This window comes from Pimephales promelas, chromosome 16, assembly GCF_988280905.1.
Source record: "Pimephales promelas chromosome 16, fPimPro1.hap1.1, whole genome shotgun sequence".
NCBI classification, from domain to species: Eukaryota; Metazoa; Chordata; class Actinopteri; order Cypriniformes; family Leuciscidae; genus Pimephales; species Pimephales promelas.
In genome coordinates, this window is record NC_142784.1 from 35009666 (window position 1) to 35025625 (window position 15960).

A 15960-nucleotide genomic window follows, 5' to 3' on the forward strand; every position below is an offset into this window, starting at 1 on the left:
CTAAATGTGTCTCTTTCACCTGCTTGTCGTTAAATCAACATAGATTTTATTGTTGATTCCGCAAGTTCAATATAGATTATAGGCTAAAAGTTGAATGAACGAGTACTTATGTCCTTTTGATTTCTTACAGGTTAGGCCGTTGTTGGCCGGATCGCGCTAGCATTCTGCTATTGTGTGACATCATCACAGTTTTGAATGGATTTTTAGGACAGATAAGTGAACTTAAAAATGCAATTTTCAGCTGAGTGTATTATCTTAGCCCTCCCTTTTGAATGCAACTTTAAAATTACTTGACAAAAAATTACATCCGGAGGAAAGTGGATTTCTGGGGGTGAAACCCCATTGACTCCCATTCATTCTGCACTCGACCGCGAGCGCCCCCGCATGGACAGAGACGCGTTACTGCAGCCAGTCCACAACCCGGAAGTAACCAGCCAGTGCCAATTCTCTTCAATTAGACGTTCTCTGGTTTAACCTTATAAAACACATCTCTAGAATCTGGCTTTAACCCTCTGGTGCTGTTCGATCATTCAACCAAAATATTTTACTTCATTGGAACGGTACGAAACTTGCTAAAGGTTTTGGCACTCACTGTGACTCAATACATCATGGACATGATTTGAAAAGCATAAAAGGTCCTGAAAAAAACAGTCGCACTTGTATTGTTCGTGCACTGGAAACGAGTGTGAGACGAGTTTCCTCTAGTGGAAGCGTTTGGTACTGCAGCTGAGCAACATCTCATTTCTTGAGATATGAACCTTAAATTTAAGTGAATTGACGACAATTTTCATTTCAGGGTGAACTAAACCTTTAACTCCAGCAAATGTGTATTTTTGATTAGTTTGGACATTAAGAGAGTAGTGTTCATCAGGCTTCCGGTCCACCACACACACACACACACACACACACACGACTGAAAACAACAGTAAAAAGTCTTTATTCAGTAATCATTCCGCTGGTCATTGTAAAAAGAGGATCTGTAATTTTTCAGACAGTGCAAAGTTGATTTTCTCCGAATCATCATGAGATCAGTGAAGCGGCTCGGATTTACAGTCGGACCCACCGGTCCACACACACACACAGAAGGCCACGGACGGACACACACGCGAAGAGAAACAAACGGCAGGTCTGAAGCGTAAGCATGAGGGGAGGAGCTCTGGCAGTTTGACTGGCACATTCACTGTCCTATCAGCATTAGTTCCTGTATGAGGCTCCTCCCACACAGTCTCTGACTGGCAGGATGTTCAGGCAGTGAAGCCTCTTATTGGTGCTGCTCTGTGATTGGCTAATCCCATCAGAAGACGTAGATTTTGTCTCTCTGAACCGCGTCGAGGTCGTCGTCCATCGTGAGCAGAACCTGAGATGGACAGACAGGTGTGTGTTTATCACCAGTGTTGTGTGGAACTCAGTCATGTAATCAGATTACTTTTACAAGTAACTAGTAAAGTAACGCATTACTTTTAAAATTTACAACAAAATATCAGAGTTACTTTTTCAAATAAATAACGCAAGTTACTTGAAATGTATTGACAGTGTTTGGAGAGAGACTTGGGCTCTAAGTCCAGTCCAGTTCAGACCAGTCCAGGTGGGAAAACGTAACGCTAAAGTAACGTAAAGCATTTCCGTTCTAAAAAACGAACTAAGTAACGTGATTAGTTCGTTTTTAAAGGAGTAACGCAGATTGTAGCGCACTGCTTTTCAACGTAACGTTCCCCAGCGCCACTCATCTGCCATGATTATTCTGCAGTTCGGTCCGGTTGGGCTGTGCCGGGTGTTTGGACTCACCAGGAAGGATCCGAACATGGCGATGGATGACAGGAAGTGCCAGATGTCGTGGTCATCGAAGAAGGAGAGCAGTATACACTCGCGGTTGTGCTCGCGAGACTCCGCCGGGGTTTTCTGGACACACACATGGAGTCTGATCAACACGAGAGTGTGTGTGTGTGTGTATATGTGTGTGTGAGTGTGTGTGTGACTCACCTGCCATGTACTGAGACCCTGAAAGAAGAAGAACAGAGCGAAGCCCCAAACCACCGCAGTGAACAGGATACACACCACAGCCAGACACTTGATGCGCTCGCCGCTGCGCAGCTACACACACACACACACACACACATCGTCAAAGATCATGATGAAGCAGTGTCTGATGATGTCATGATGATGTCACCGCGCGCACCTTCATGATGATGTAGAAGGCGAAGTACAGCAGAAGGTTACAGATGCCGATGGCCAGCAGGTACGAGGCGAAGTCGTTGGGTCGCTTGATGAGGCCGTACGCCGCCCTGCACACACACACACACACACGGGTCAGACGCGTGCTCGGGTCCATGTGATTGAGAGATGATGATGATAGTGTAACTCACAGTGACCAGTTCACAATGTTTCCCATCACCAGCAGAACCATCCGGTCCTGAAGACAAACACACACGTCAGACGCAGATATACTACTGTGTGTGTGTGTGTGTGTGTGTGTGTGTTGTACTCACAATGTACATGGGTCCACTGCACTGACGGATACAGTCCGTGTAGATCACATTCAATATCCTGCGCAAGATCCCAGAGTCTGAAACACACACACACAGAGAGAGAGATTAAGTAAAACACAACATCAGCTGAATGTCAGGTGTGTGTGTGTGTGACTCACCGAGTCTCCAGCGGCCCATGTAGTAGAGCTGAGTGCTCAGGAGCATCGTGGCCAGGATGTGGATCACAGAGAAAACGATCCAGAACACAGTGTTACCCTTACCGAACACCTGACACACACACACACACACACACACACACACACACACACACACACTTGTTTGACTCATCTCATTGACATCTAATGATATTTTCTGTCTCCCTAAAGGGGAGTGTGTGTGTGTGTGTGTGTGTGTGTGTGTGTGTGTGTGTGGGTGTGTGTGTGTGAGTGTGTGTGCGTGCGTGTGTGTGAGTGTGTGTGTGTGTGTGTGTGTGTGTGTTCTCACCACCCCCAGCACAGAGAAGAATATAACGGCGGCCAGACACGCGTAAGCGGAGTAAGCGCTGGCGTTGATGTCCGGGTGTCTCTTCTGATAAAGCTTCAACATACACAGTCCAGCGATCATATACATGAACGACGTGTCTGAAACACACACACACGATACAATTAGATCAGGGATTCGCAAACTTTACTTTTTTTTTTAAAAATCACTTTTGTCCAAAATTGTAAAGTTAAGTTTAGACGGCCAGATCTCAACATCCAATCAGCAACCGGCACACAGAGTGAAGTCCCGCCCTCCACTCGACCTGATTCGCTGCTGCATTACTCGAGCGGGTCCGGCTCGCGGGCGATCAAACGCTACATGTATCTCTCACAGACTGAAAGCGTCGGTCTTAAAGTGACGGCAGGCTAATGTTCCTGCTAATGCTAACACAGCTTTAACAAACATCACTCTTTATCATTTCTACAGTAAACAAACAGTGTTACTTTACTTTAACTTTGTTATTTAGTATTAATCTCTGCTTATAACAGAGATTAATACGACATTTTTGTAGTATTTTTAGTATTATTAATCTCTGACTGTTCACTTGTGTTTAATAATGTTTGACCTTGTTGAGCTAGCGGAGCTTGTTGAACTTGTTGCATGTTTGAATGTTTGTTTGCTAGCAGTTTTTGATGTAGTATCGAAAAACTTAAAGTGAGCTTAAAGTAATAAATGAATAGCAAATATATATATATTTATTTATTTTTGATCTGTGGCTCAAAAATCGTAAATGATCCAAACCGTGAATTTTGTGTTCCGTTAGACAGTGACATCTGATGCTCTGAGATCTCACACACACACACACACACACACACACTCACCGAACTGGAAGTTGGTGTAGTTGGGACACACGTGGTAGCAGGCGCTCAGCAGCCCCTCCATCATCAGAGCCGTGCCCATAGCGTAATACAGGCCGAAGTGCTTCGGGATCCCACACTCCTGGAACACACACACACACGCACGTCAGGAGCCTGTGTGCGGTTACACAGCATCAGTGCTGAGCCGGTGTCTGCCGCTCTCTCACACACACACACACACACACACACACACACTCACCAGGGCGTGTGTGTCGTGTCTCTCCAGCGCTCGGTTGTGCAGGATGTCCCGCTGGAGCACGATGAGCAGGAACAGCAGACCCAGCAGAACATAACCCAGATTACTCAGGATGTTGTTGAATGAGCTGCACACACACACACACACACACACACACAGAACAGGAGATTAATGGACATGTTCACACTGATCACGCCAACAGAGACAATATTGAACATTTTCACAATCACTCACTCACTGACACACACACACACAATCACACACACACTCACTCACACACACACACACAATCACACACACACTCACTCACACACACACCTTAGAGCTCCGAGAGGGTGTGCACACAGGAAGTTGTAATAGCAGATGTCTTGGTTTCCTGTGACATTTACAACCTGTCAGATTATAAATAAATAATAATAATAGTCATCATCATCAAGTTCACTCGAGACTGAACACACACAACATGAGAGTGTAGAGCTGAATTACACAGTTCCTCATTCCGATTCCAATACGGGAAATAACCCTCAGATTATATCGTTCACATTAGTGTTATTGCAGAAGCTGAACATCATCAGCTGAAGAACACACACACACACACAGCGTTTAAACACACCCTAGCCCAACTAATACACACTTCAGCATTATTACACACAACAAACACTCAATTATTAAAGGGACCGTTCACTTTGAAATGAATGTTTGATATGTTTTATCTTCCCTCAAGGGCATCCAAGATGTAGGTGTCTTTGTTTCCACAGTATTTTTAATTTTGCCATTTTTCAGTCAAACCGTTGTTGTCTGTCAGTCATACACTGGAGGCTAAGGGGGTCCACCAAAGAGAAGTCCAAATTAAACATGATTTAATGACTCGTAAATGTAAGTACACATTGATGGCCTAAGACACGAAACGAACGGTTTGTGTGAGAAAACCAACAGTATTTATATCGGTTTACCTCTTGTAATCAAAGTGATCTCAATGTCCAACTGAACCGAACTGAATCAGTTCAATGTTACGCCGGAAGTGATCGCTCGCGTGTGACGTCACTCAATATTTACACGGAGATTTCGGAAGTTTTACCTTTTACTAAACATATTTAGATATCCCGAAATCGTCTTCCATTGCGGTTTCCCGTATATCTAAATATGTTTAGTGAAAGGAAAAACTTCCCAAATCTCTGTATAAACAAAGAGTGACGTCGATCACTTCCAGACCGAAGCGCCCGTGCCGTCAGTGGCTGTGATTACACGAGGTAGAACGATATAAACACTGTTGGTTTTCTCACACAAACCGCTCATTTCGTGTCTTAGGCCATCAGTGTGTACTTACATTTACGAGTCATTAAATCATGTTTAATTTGGACTTCTCTTTGGTGGACCCCCTTAGCCTCCAGTGTATGACTGACAGACAACAACGGTTTGACTGAAAAATGTCAAAATTGAAAATACTGTGGAAACAAAGACACCTACATCTTGGATGTCCTTGAGGGAAGATAAAACATATCAAACATTAATTTCAAAGTGAACTATCCCTTTAAACAAGAACAACTGAGATCAAACATGAGTTTTAGTGATGAACGGATGTCCTACCGTCTGATAGGTGATGACCAGCTGAATCACAGGAAGAGCGTAAAACACTGCGATCGTAGCGATGTTCCTACACAAAACACACACACACATTACAGGAGCTACAATGTAGAACACAAACACATACACCTGTCCTGTGTGTGTGTGTGTGTGTGTGTGTGTGTGTGTGTGTGTGTGTGTGTGTGTGTGTGTGTGAGTGTGTGTGTGTGTGTGTGTGTGTGTGTGTGTGTGTGTGTGTGTGTGAGTGTGTGTGTGTGTGTGTGTGTGTGTGTGTGTGTGTGTGTGTGTGTGTGTGTGTGTGTGTGTGTGTGTGTGTGTGTGTGTGTGTGTGTGTGTGAGACTCACCAGAAGTAGATCTGGTATTTCTTGCTTAGGATGCGTTTGTCTTTTCGAGCGAGATCAGAGACGCACAGGAACTTCTGTAAAGGAGAGAGAACCACAGTCAGTAACACACACACACACACACACACACACACTTGTGTTTCTCTATAGTTCACCTTAGTGCGGACGATGTTTTTGTCGGAGTCGACGTCGGCCAGCGTGTCGTAATCGTCCTCTTCCACTGAACTCAGCGACTCAAGACGACTCCGAGCGACGCTCTCCAGAGAACGATCTGACACACACACACACACACACACACACAGAGTATCATCGTTACAGATGACCAGAATTCCTGCAGTCGATGCTGACATCACTGAATCACTCATTAGCGTTTCATCCGCGATTAAAACACGTGATTTACTCATCGATTTAAAATAAAACTTACTGCCAATATAATCACAATAACAAGATCAAAATCTGTTTTGATTTCGGATGGATTTGATAAGGACGTGCTGATTGGCGGATTAATAAAGTGGGCGTGTCACCGAAGCGGATGGCTACATGATGCGCTGTGATTAGTCGTCGCTTAAAAGTCTCCGATCCTGAGTGGTGAAAATAAACCAATCAGGAGCAGCAGAGCACATCACACACAGCCAATGAGAGAGAGGACACTGAACCGCACATGAACGTGTCTGTGTGTGTGTGTGTGTGTGTGATAGTGTGTGTGTGAGTGTGTATATATGTGCGTGTGTGTGTGTGTGTGTGTGAGAGTGAGTGTGTGTATGTGTTAATTAATGTGTGTGTGTGTGTGTGTGTTTGTGTGTGTTAGTACCTATGTATCCATAGTTCCCATCGGTTGATGCTAAACTGTCAGTAACAGCTTCAGAGCTCAATGTGCTGGCATTATCAGCTAGAGGAACACACACACACACACACACACAGATTAAAACAGATCTAATGAAGAAATAATCATTAATTGAATGAACACTTCATATACTCACCAAATGAGCCGTACTCATACGGGGACGCAGGAGCCTTTCCTGAAACACACACACGACAGATTAAACAGATGCTCAGTGTGTGTGTGTGTGTGTGTGTGTGTTTTGCAGTACAAAGGCCCTGATATACTCACAGTGACGTTCCCTTTCGTTCTTCCGTTTCGCTGAGGCAAATAGAAGTGCAGCGACACACTCTTAAACATCCCGATGTCACACACATTTAGACGCGAGTATGTGTGTGTGTTTACAGTAGATGCTTTAGAGCAGTGGTACAGTGTTAAACGTGTGTGTGTGTGTGTGTGTGTGTGTGTGTTTACAGTCTAGAGGCGTTTACCAGCCGGAGCGAAGCTTCAAACTCTGTGAGTGACGTACATCAGGGCCTTTCCTCCAGCACACACACACACACACACACACTTCAGTTACGTGCAGGAGTGACGCTCACACACACACACACACACAGACACAGCTCCTCCGCTTGTTGAGGCGTGATGTACGCACTGCTGTTGATGAGCACTCATTATTCACACTCCACAAACATGAGTGATTCACGACACACTTCACCAGCGGGTCACCGCCGCTCACGGATCTCTACATCACTCAGGCACACCAGTCCTCAACACTACTGCAGACTAGCCCCTAACACACACACACACACACACTGATCTTACCCAAGAGAGATGCTGAACGCATACAAATATGCAGGAAAGAGAATAAAAGAATAAACATGTCAAAAAAGTGACTCATTAAACAATCAATCAACAGTGGCTAACTCATACAGGTGTGTGTTCACTTACCGGTCTCTGCAGGTGATGCGTCAGGGTTCAGAAGCCCCTCCCTCCTCCTGCTCATCCTGAGGAACACAGAATGTGATTGGCTGTCATGTGATCATGTGATGACAATCGACTCAGTTACTGAGCTGAATCAACACTAGTCTTGAACTGAACTGAATCAACAGTGTTGCCTTGAACTGAACTGAATCAACACTAGTCTTGAACTGAACTGAATCAACAGTGTTGCCTTGAACTGAACTGAATCAACACTAGTCTTGAACTGAACTGAATCAACATTGTTATTTTGAACTGAACTGAATCAACACTAGTCTTGAACTGAACTGAATCAACATTGTTATTTTGAACTGAACTGAATCAACACTAGTCTTGAATTGAACTGAATCAACACCAGTCTTGAACTGAACTGAATCAACACTAGTCTTGAACTGAACTGAATCAACAGTGTTGCCTTGAACTGAACTGAATCAACACTAGTCTTGAACTGAACTGAATCAACATTGTTATCTTGAACTGAACTGAATCAACACTAGTCTTGAATTGAACTGAATCAACACTAGTCTTGAACTGAACTGAATCAACAGTGTTGCCTTGAAGTGAACTGAATCAACAGTGTTGCCTTGAACTGAACTGAATCAACAGTGCTGTGTTGTGCTTGACTCTTGTGTGTCGTACCTCTTGTTCTCCACACAGGCCACCAGGAACGTGAGCAGGTAGAAGGACAGGAAGATCCCCAGACAGAAGAGCATCCCCATCACGTACACCTCCGCTGGAGAACACAGAACCAATCAATGAACGGATGAACGACTGAACGAACGACTGAACGAACGAACGTGTGGAGTGCAGCTCACAGTTAATGGCAGGAGAAACTACCACATCCAGAGTCTTACTGCGGTTCCCGGGGTCTAGCAGCTCGTCTGAGGACACACACACACACACTGTCATTAAAGCGAGGGTTCTGATTGGCCGCTGCAGTGTAATGCTGCGTTCACACCGAAAGCGAATTGAGTGTCTGGAGCGAATGATTTCCATGTTAAGTCGATGTAAAGACACGTTGAAGCGCATCTGGAGGTCCTGCGGTGATAGAAGCATTCATTAGCACACCGCGATTTCAGCTCGTTCGCGCAACTGAGGGAAATTGAGCGTCTGGCGCGATACGCGCTACATGCCCGTGAGTTTAAGTCAAGTCAAGTCACATTTATTTATATAGCGCTTTTCACAATACAGATTGTATCAAAGCAGCTTCACACTGATAACATGAAAGTAGCACAACACAGATCAACAACATTGTTAAATATTAAATATTAAATAACCCCAACTGAGCAAGGCGACAGTGGCAAGGAACCAAAACTCCATCAGATTGGATGGAGAAAAAACCTTGGGAGAACCCAGGCTCAGTCGGGGGCCAGTTCTCCTCTGGCTTACATTCATATTGTTTAAATATAAATATTAAATATGAATATTGTTTATATATAAAACGGCACCATAACAGTTTATTGGGTGCTTTTGTGCATTCACGCATTTGAAACGAATTCACGTCTGATGCCCCGGATTGAAAAATCTGACCTCTGGCGTCTGTTCGCGCCGCATTAACCAATCAGGAGCCTTCTTGCTGCTGTCATGTGGTGAAGTGACATGATAAACGGGGGCAGACTCATTCGACATGGGTGATCCTCGCTCGGGTCATCAGCCTGGTCGTGGGACACCAGCGGCCGTCATCCAGGAGCCGTTCGTCCGGAGGGGTGGACCCGAGTCCGGTGACGACGCCCCCCACGCCGGAGCGGTGACTCTCTCCATCAATGTCAGCCATCCTGCAAACAGCACTGGCCCCTCCCACAAGAAGCGGATTTCGCCTTGACGCGAGTGGATTAAAAATGTTCAAGCGTGCAACTAGTCGCGATCGACGCAAATGTGCCGGTGTGAGCGCAGCTAACGGGAACGGGCACTGACCGGGCAGCAGCGGGTAGAAGCGCAGCGGTCCTCCACACGCCTCGTCCTCAGTCTTCACCACCACCACCACATAGAAGCTGTTGCTGGGGAAATCCTTCCTCTGCACACACAGACAGAGAGAGAGAGAGAGTGAGTGTGTGCGTGAGTGTGTGTGTGTGCGTGTGTGTGTGTGTGTGTGTTACCTGCACTGTGATGGCAGCTCTGGTGGTCATAGTCTGATACATTCCAATAAACGCCACATTATTATCCAGATCAAACACCGGACACTAGACAGAGCGAGAGAGAGAGAGAGAGAGACAGAGCGAGAGAGAGAGAGAGAGAGAGAGAGAGAGAGAGACAGAGCGAGAGAGAGAGAGAGAGAGAGAGAGAGAGAGACAGAGCGAGAGAGAGAGAGAGAGAGACAGAGCGAGAGAGAGAGAGAGAGAGAGAGAGACAGAGCGAGAGAGAGAGAGAGAGAGAGAGAGAGAGAGACAGAGCGAGAGAGAGAGAGAGAGAGAGACAGAGCGAGAGAGAGAGAGAGAGAGAGAGAGAGAGAGAGAGACAGAGCGAGAGAGAGAGAGAGAGAGACAGAGCGAGAGAGAGAGAGAGAGAGAGAGAGACAGAGCGAGAGAGAGAGAGAGAGAGACAGAGCGAGAGAGAGAGAGAGAGAGAGAGAGAGACAGAGCGAGAGAGAGAGAGAGAGAGACAGAGCGAGAGAGAGAGAGAGAGAGAGAGAGAGACAGAGCGAGAGAGAGAGAGAGAGAGAGAGAGAGAGAGAGACAGAGCGAGAGAGAGAGAGAGAGAAAGAGAGAGACACACAGATGTGAGCACAAACTCTGACACCAGTGTGTGTGTGTGTGTGTGTGTTTCTCACCAGGATGTCCTGTATGGACATGACGGAGCAGGGGAAGTTCTTCTGCGAGTTCACCTTCACGATCACTGTGTCCACACCGTCAGGAAACACATACTTGAAGAACTGCACACACACACACACACACTGTTCATCATACCAGTCCTAAAGCGTTCACAGATCTGCACTGACCTCTGCTGGACAACATCTGCCATAGTTAAACTATCCTCTCGTTACATTTCCAAACAGGAAATGATGTCATCACTCACTGTCCCTAGTGTTGTTCCAAAGCGGTGTGACTTTCGTCAGGCAGGAGGAACACAAGATGATGTGTTTGTACAATGCCGTGTTGAAAAGGGCAGTGATTGGTGTGTGAACTCGTTGTGTTAAACAGATCCTACAGGAGCAGGATGTCAAACACACACCCGTTTGCTCTCTCTCTCACACACACACACACACACCGAGATCAGCTCACTGACTCCCTCTTCTAATCAACAGTGAGTGTGTGTGTGAGAGAGGTTGTTTGAGATTGTGTGTGTGTGTGTGTGCACCTGTGGCTGGGACGGCGTGGCATTGAAGCTGAATTTCTTGTCTGTCCTGTAGACAAAAAGAGAAAAGCACAGCATTCCTGAAAAGGAGAATATCACACACACACACACACACACACACACACACACACACACACACACACACACACACACACACACACACTCACTCACACTGTTCATTAGCCAGAGAACACGGCAGTGTTTACTGTTTCATCTGACGCTCGACACACACTCGTTTATGGTGACGCTTCACAGACCCACACTTCTGAAGTTCACACGAGTTGATAACGCTTTACAAATATTCTTGGATTCCCAAGTTTGTGTTCTCTGTGCTGGTTAAAGGAGTCGTTCACTTTTGAAAAAACTATAGCTGATAATTTACTCACCCCCATGTCATCCAAGATGTCCATGTCTTTCTTTCTTCAGTCGAAAAGAAATTAAGGTTTTTGATGAAAACATTCCAGGATTTTCTCCATATAATGGACTTCAATGGGAACCAAACAGTTCAAGGTCCAAATGAAACTTTCAGTACAAACTGCAAACTTGTTCAAAGGGCTTTAAACGAAACCAGACGATGAATAAGGGTCTTATCAAGCGAAACGATCACTCATTTAATAAATAAATAACAAAGTTTAAGTTTTATAAGCTCAAACGCTCGCCTTGCTCTGTTCTGTAACGCACTCCTGTTCGAATTCGTTCAGCAAAATGAACAAATCTTTTCCCGAGTCATTTGGTTCATTCGGCGAAAGAAACGAACGAATTGATTCGGAAAAAGATTTGTTCATTTTGATGAACGAGTTCGAACAGGAGAGTCACGAACGCGCATCACAGAACAGAGCAAGGCGAGCATTTGAGCTTATAAAACTTAAACTTTGTTATTTAAAAAATAAAAAAAATGAGTGATCGTTTCGCTTGATAAGACCCTTATTCATCGTCTGGAATCGTTTAAAGCCCATTGAACAAGTTTGCAGTTTGCACTGAAAGTTTCTTTTGGACCTTGAACCGTTTGGTTCCCACTGAAGTCCATTATATGGAGAAAATCCTGGAATGTTTTCGTCATGGACATCTTGAATGACTTGGGGGTGATAAAATTATCAGCAAAAGTTTTTTTGAAAAGTGAACTACTCCTTTAAAACAGGGTGTCAATAAATATTGAATCCATGTATAATTAAAAATATCTATATTTATTCTGTATTTGGGTTGGAATTGACAAGAAAGCTTTTTGTTTGTTTCAGTACAGATGTTCCAGTCTCAGGCTGATACGAGTGTGTGTGTGTGTGTGTGTGTGTGTGTGTGTGTGTGTGTGTGTGTGTGTGTGTGTGTGTGTGTGTGTGTGTGTGTGTGTGTGTGTGTGTGTGTGTGTGTGACTCACTGCAGTGTGAAGCTGTCGACGCGACTGACTCTCAGCTGATAGTGGATGTCGGCATTGGAGAGCGTCGACACGTCCACGTAGAAGAACTGAGTCTCTGCCACGGCTTTAGTGGGCGGCTGGCACAGCGTGCGGCCCACCTGTGTGTACTGGTACTTCCTCTGATACCTGCACACACACACACACACACACACACTTTACTGCTTCAGTGCAGAAACAGAAGCTCATGAGGAACTGAGAGATCAAAGTGCACACATGAACACACACACACACACATCATCATATCAGAGTCCACATTACACTCCTGATCATCATCGGGCGCTGGACTGTGACTCATGTGAGGCATTATTACACACAATAAACACTCAGTTATTAAACAAGAACACACACACAATCAGCAAATAGACACAACTGAACAAAGATGCGCTTGAAATAAACCTTCAGGTTCAGAAACTGTGATCAAGTGTAGAATAACACTGCAGTTTATGAGTCAAATCTACATTAGAGATATAGTTACAGAGGTTATTCAGTGAAGTGTGTGTTCGGTCTTCTGCTGTGGGATTAGTGTATTATAGAGACGGAGGGAATAATATTAAGTGTGTATGCGTTCAAACACTTTACATGAGCTGCGGGTCCAGTACACTGACACACACTCTCGCTCCAGCGGGTTAAAGCGGGCTAATGTTCGCCATCATATATTAACCTAGGCCTCCGAGGATGAGGGATTATGGGATGGTGTGTTGCTAGGCAACGGCTGTACTCACAGGCCTCTGAGGATGAGTGGAACCTGGAAGGACAGAACCGCCTGTTTCTGCCGGACCACGAACAGAACCGGACTAACCGCGCTCTCCGACAACAGCTCTACGGACACTCGCACGCCCTCGGTCTGAGAGAGAGAGAGAGAGGGGTTATTATGGGCCGCCCGTCTGCAGGGAAGCCCCGCCGGTTCTGATGGACCTGCCTTGTTCCTGGAGACGGTGTGGTTGTAGGAGTAGATGGTCTGGTTGTCGCTGGTGACCATGTCGTCGTACGTCACGTCGAACTGAGCGTCTCTCTGGTTGACCACACTGGTTCCGCTCACTGGACTCCAGAACCCCAGCATCAGGACCAGCCATCCCGAAACCCAGCAGAACCCCAGCATGCTGGATCCGGCATCAGCCTGAGGGCTACGGCCAGAGCCAGAGTTAGCATACTTCATCTGTACTACACACTTCATGTGTACTACACTACACACTTCATCTGTACTTCATCTGTACTACACACTACATCAATACTACACACTTCATCTGTACTTTATCAATACTACACACTTCGTCTGTACTACACTACACACTTCATCAGTACTACATCAATACTACACACTTCATCTGTACTTTATCAATACTACACACTTCATCTGTACTTTATCAATACTACACACTTCATCTGTACTTTATCAATACTACACACTTCATCTGTACTACACACTACATCAATACTACACACTTCATCTGTACTTTATCAATACTACACACTTCGTCTGTACTACACTACACACTTCATCAGTACTTCATCAATACTACACACTTCATCAGTACTACATCAATACTACACACTTCATCTGTACTTTATCAATACTACACACTTCATCAGTACTTCATCAATACTACACACTTCATCTGTACTTTATCAATACTACACACTTCATCTGTACTTTATCAATACTACACACTTCGTCTGTACTACACTACACACTTCATCAGTACTACATCAATACTACACACTTCATCTGTACTTTATCAATACTACACACTTCATCAGTACTTCATCAATACTACACACTTCATCTGTACTTTATCAATACTACACACTTCATCTGTACTTTATCAATACTACACACTTCGTCTGTACTACACTACACACTTCATCAGTACTACATCAATACTACACACTTCATCTGTACTTCATCAACACTACACACTTCATCTGTACTTTATCAATACTACACACTTCGTCTGTACTTCATCAATACTACACACTTCATCTGTACTTTATCAATACTACACACTTCATCTGTACTTTATCAATACTACACACTTCGTCTGTACTACACTACACACTTCATCTGTACTTCATCTGTACTACACACTACATCAATACTACACACTTCATCTGCACTTTATCTGTACTACACACTTCATCTGTACTGCACACTTCATCTGTACTACACTACACACTTCATCAATACTACACACTTCATCAGTACTTCATCAATACTACACACTTCATCTGTACTACACTACACACTTAATCTGAACTTCATCAATACACACTTAATCTGTACTACACTACACACTTAATCTGTACTTCATCAATACTACACGCTTCATCTGTACTGCACACTTCATCTGTACTACACACTTCATCTGTACTTCATCAACACTACACACTTCATCTGTACTTCATCAATAGTACACACTTCATCTGTACTACGGTCTACGGTACACACTTCAGCTTTACAGCTCGAATAACACATTAATACTGAGGTAATTGTAGACAAATATATTGTTTTTATTAACTGTAAACATGTTAACAAATACAGTGTGAGGCGATAGTCCGAGAATTTATAAAGAATTAACTGTGATTTATGTTATGGATAATAATGTGACAGAAACACACACATATCTAGTCAGAACATAAGAATGACACCAGCCAGCAGGTAAACAGACCGATGTTTCTAAGGTGAATGTATAGACTGACCGTGTGTCGCGTTGAGCTCCTGTGATGTTTATGAACACAACCCTAAACAGTGTTCACCGTAATCTGCAGTTTGATGTAAAACTGAGGTAAACGCGGCTGTGATCCGCTCGCCCTCGCGCTGTTGTGTTGATATACTGACCATCGGTTCGGACGTGACGTCATCGCGCACGAGTCACGTGACACGCGCGCCGACTCCACGGACGGCAACACTTTCACAATTATTTTACACTAAAATAACAATTATTTACACAAATGACAGAGTTCATAATACACAAAATTCAATCTTTATTGAATTGCAGCTGCGGTCGGGATGGATCCTCTGTTCAGCCAATGGCAGAGCGGAATGACACACGTGACTGGTCACGTTGACGCTTATGACTGGAGTTTGTTTACGTTCATCTGTGAGACCCACATACCTACATTAAACACACATAAACATTAATAAAGCACTGATTTCAGAACAACCTGGGCTTTGAATCATAGTGATTTATTCATAATAATATGTTTACACTCTGACTGTAAATGTAAGTATTCTGACATGTTCTGAGATACAATATTTTGTATAAAATGCCTTGCAACTGAGAAATTAATTAAGAGAAAGATGTTTGGTTTTGTGATGAGAGACGCTTCTGTACACGTTGTACATATGTGAGAGTATATCAACACACACAAACACACACTGAATGCATATATGTGCTTGTGTGGTTTCCTCCACTATCTGCGGCTGAGGGTTTGCTGACGTTTTGATTTACTGTTTATGGTTTTGATACCCT

At 44.4% G+C, this 15960-nt stretch overlaps 1 protein-coding gene across 2 annotated transcripts; it reads right to left on the reverse strand.

Moving 5' to 3' along the window:
• Window positions 1–914: 914 nt before the first annotated feature.
• On the reverse strand, window positions 915–15338 carry sidt2 (SID1 transmembrane family, member 2). Of its 2 annotated transcripts, XM_039670016.2 has the most exons (28): window positions 15188–15338; window positions 13410–13614; window positions 13213–13334; window positions 12452–12616; window positions 11083–11128; window positions 10556–10657; window positions 9885–9968; window positions 9703–9802; window positions 8604–8669; window positions 8428–8521; window positions 7759–7814; window positions 7633–7644; window positions 6968–7006; window positions 6799–6876; window positions 6143–6258; window positions 5991–6064; window positions 5649–5715; window positions 4380–4453; window positions 4065–4188; window positions 3830–3947; window positions 2970–3106; window positions 2645–2753; window positions 2487–2563; window positions 2364–2410; window positions 2177–2282; window positions 1981–2091; window positions 1786–1899; window positions 915–1357 (listed from the first exon to the last, which is right to left on the reverse strand). In XM_039670016.2, the coding sequence occupies exons 2-28, from the start codon at window positions 13587–13589 to the stop codon at window positions 1295–1297; spliced, it is 2481 nt and encodes an 826-aa protein (XP_039525950.2). In that variant the 5' UTR covers window positions 13590–13614; window positions 15188–15338; the 3' UTR covers window positions 915–1294. The 2 variants fall into 2 exon arrangements, with proteins under 2 accessions (XP_039525950.2, XP_039525951.2); XM_039670017.2 differs by lacking the exon at window positions 7633–7644.
• Between the last annotated feature and the right edge of the window lie 622 nt (window positions 15339–15960).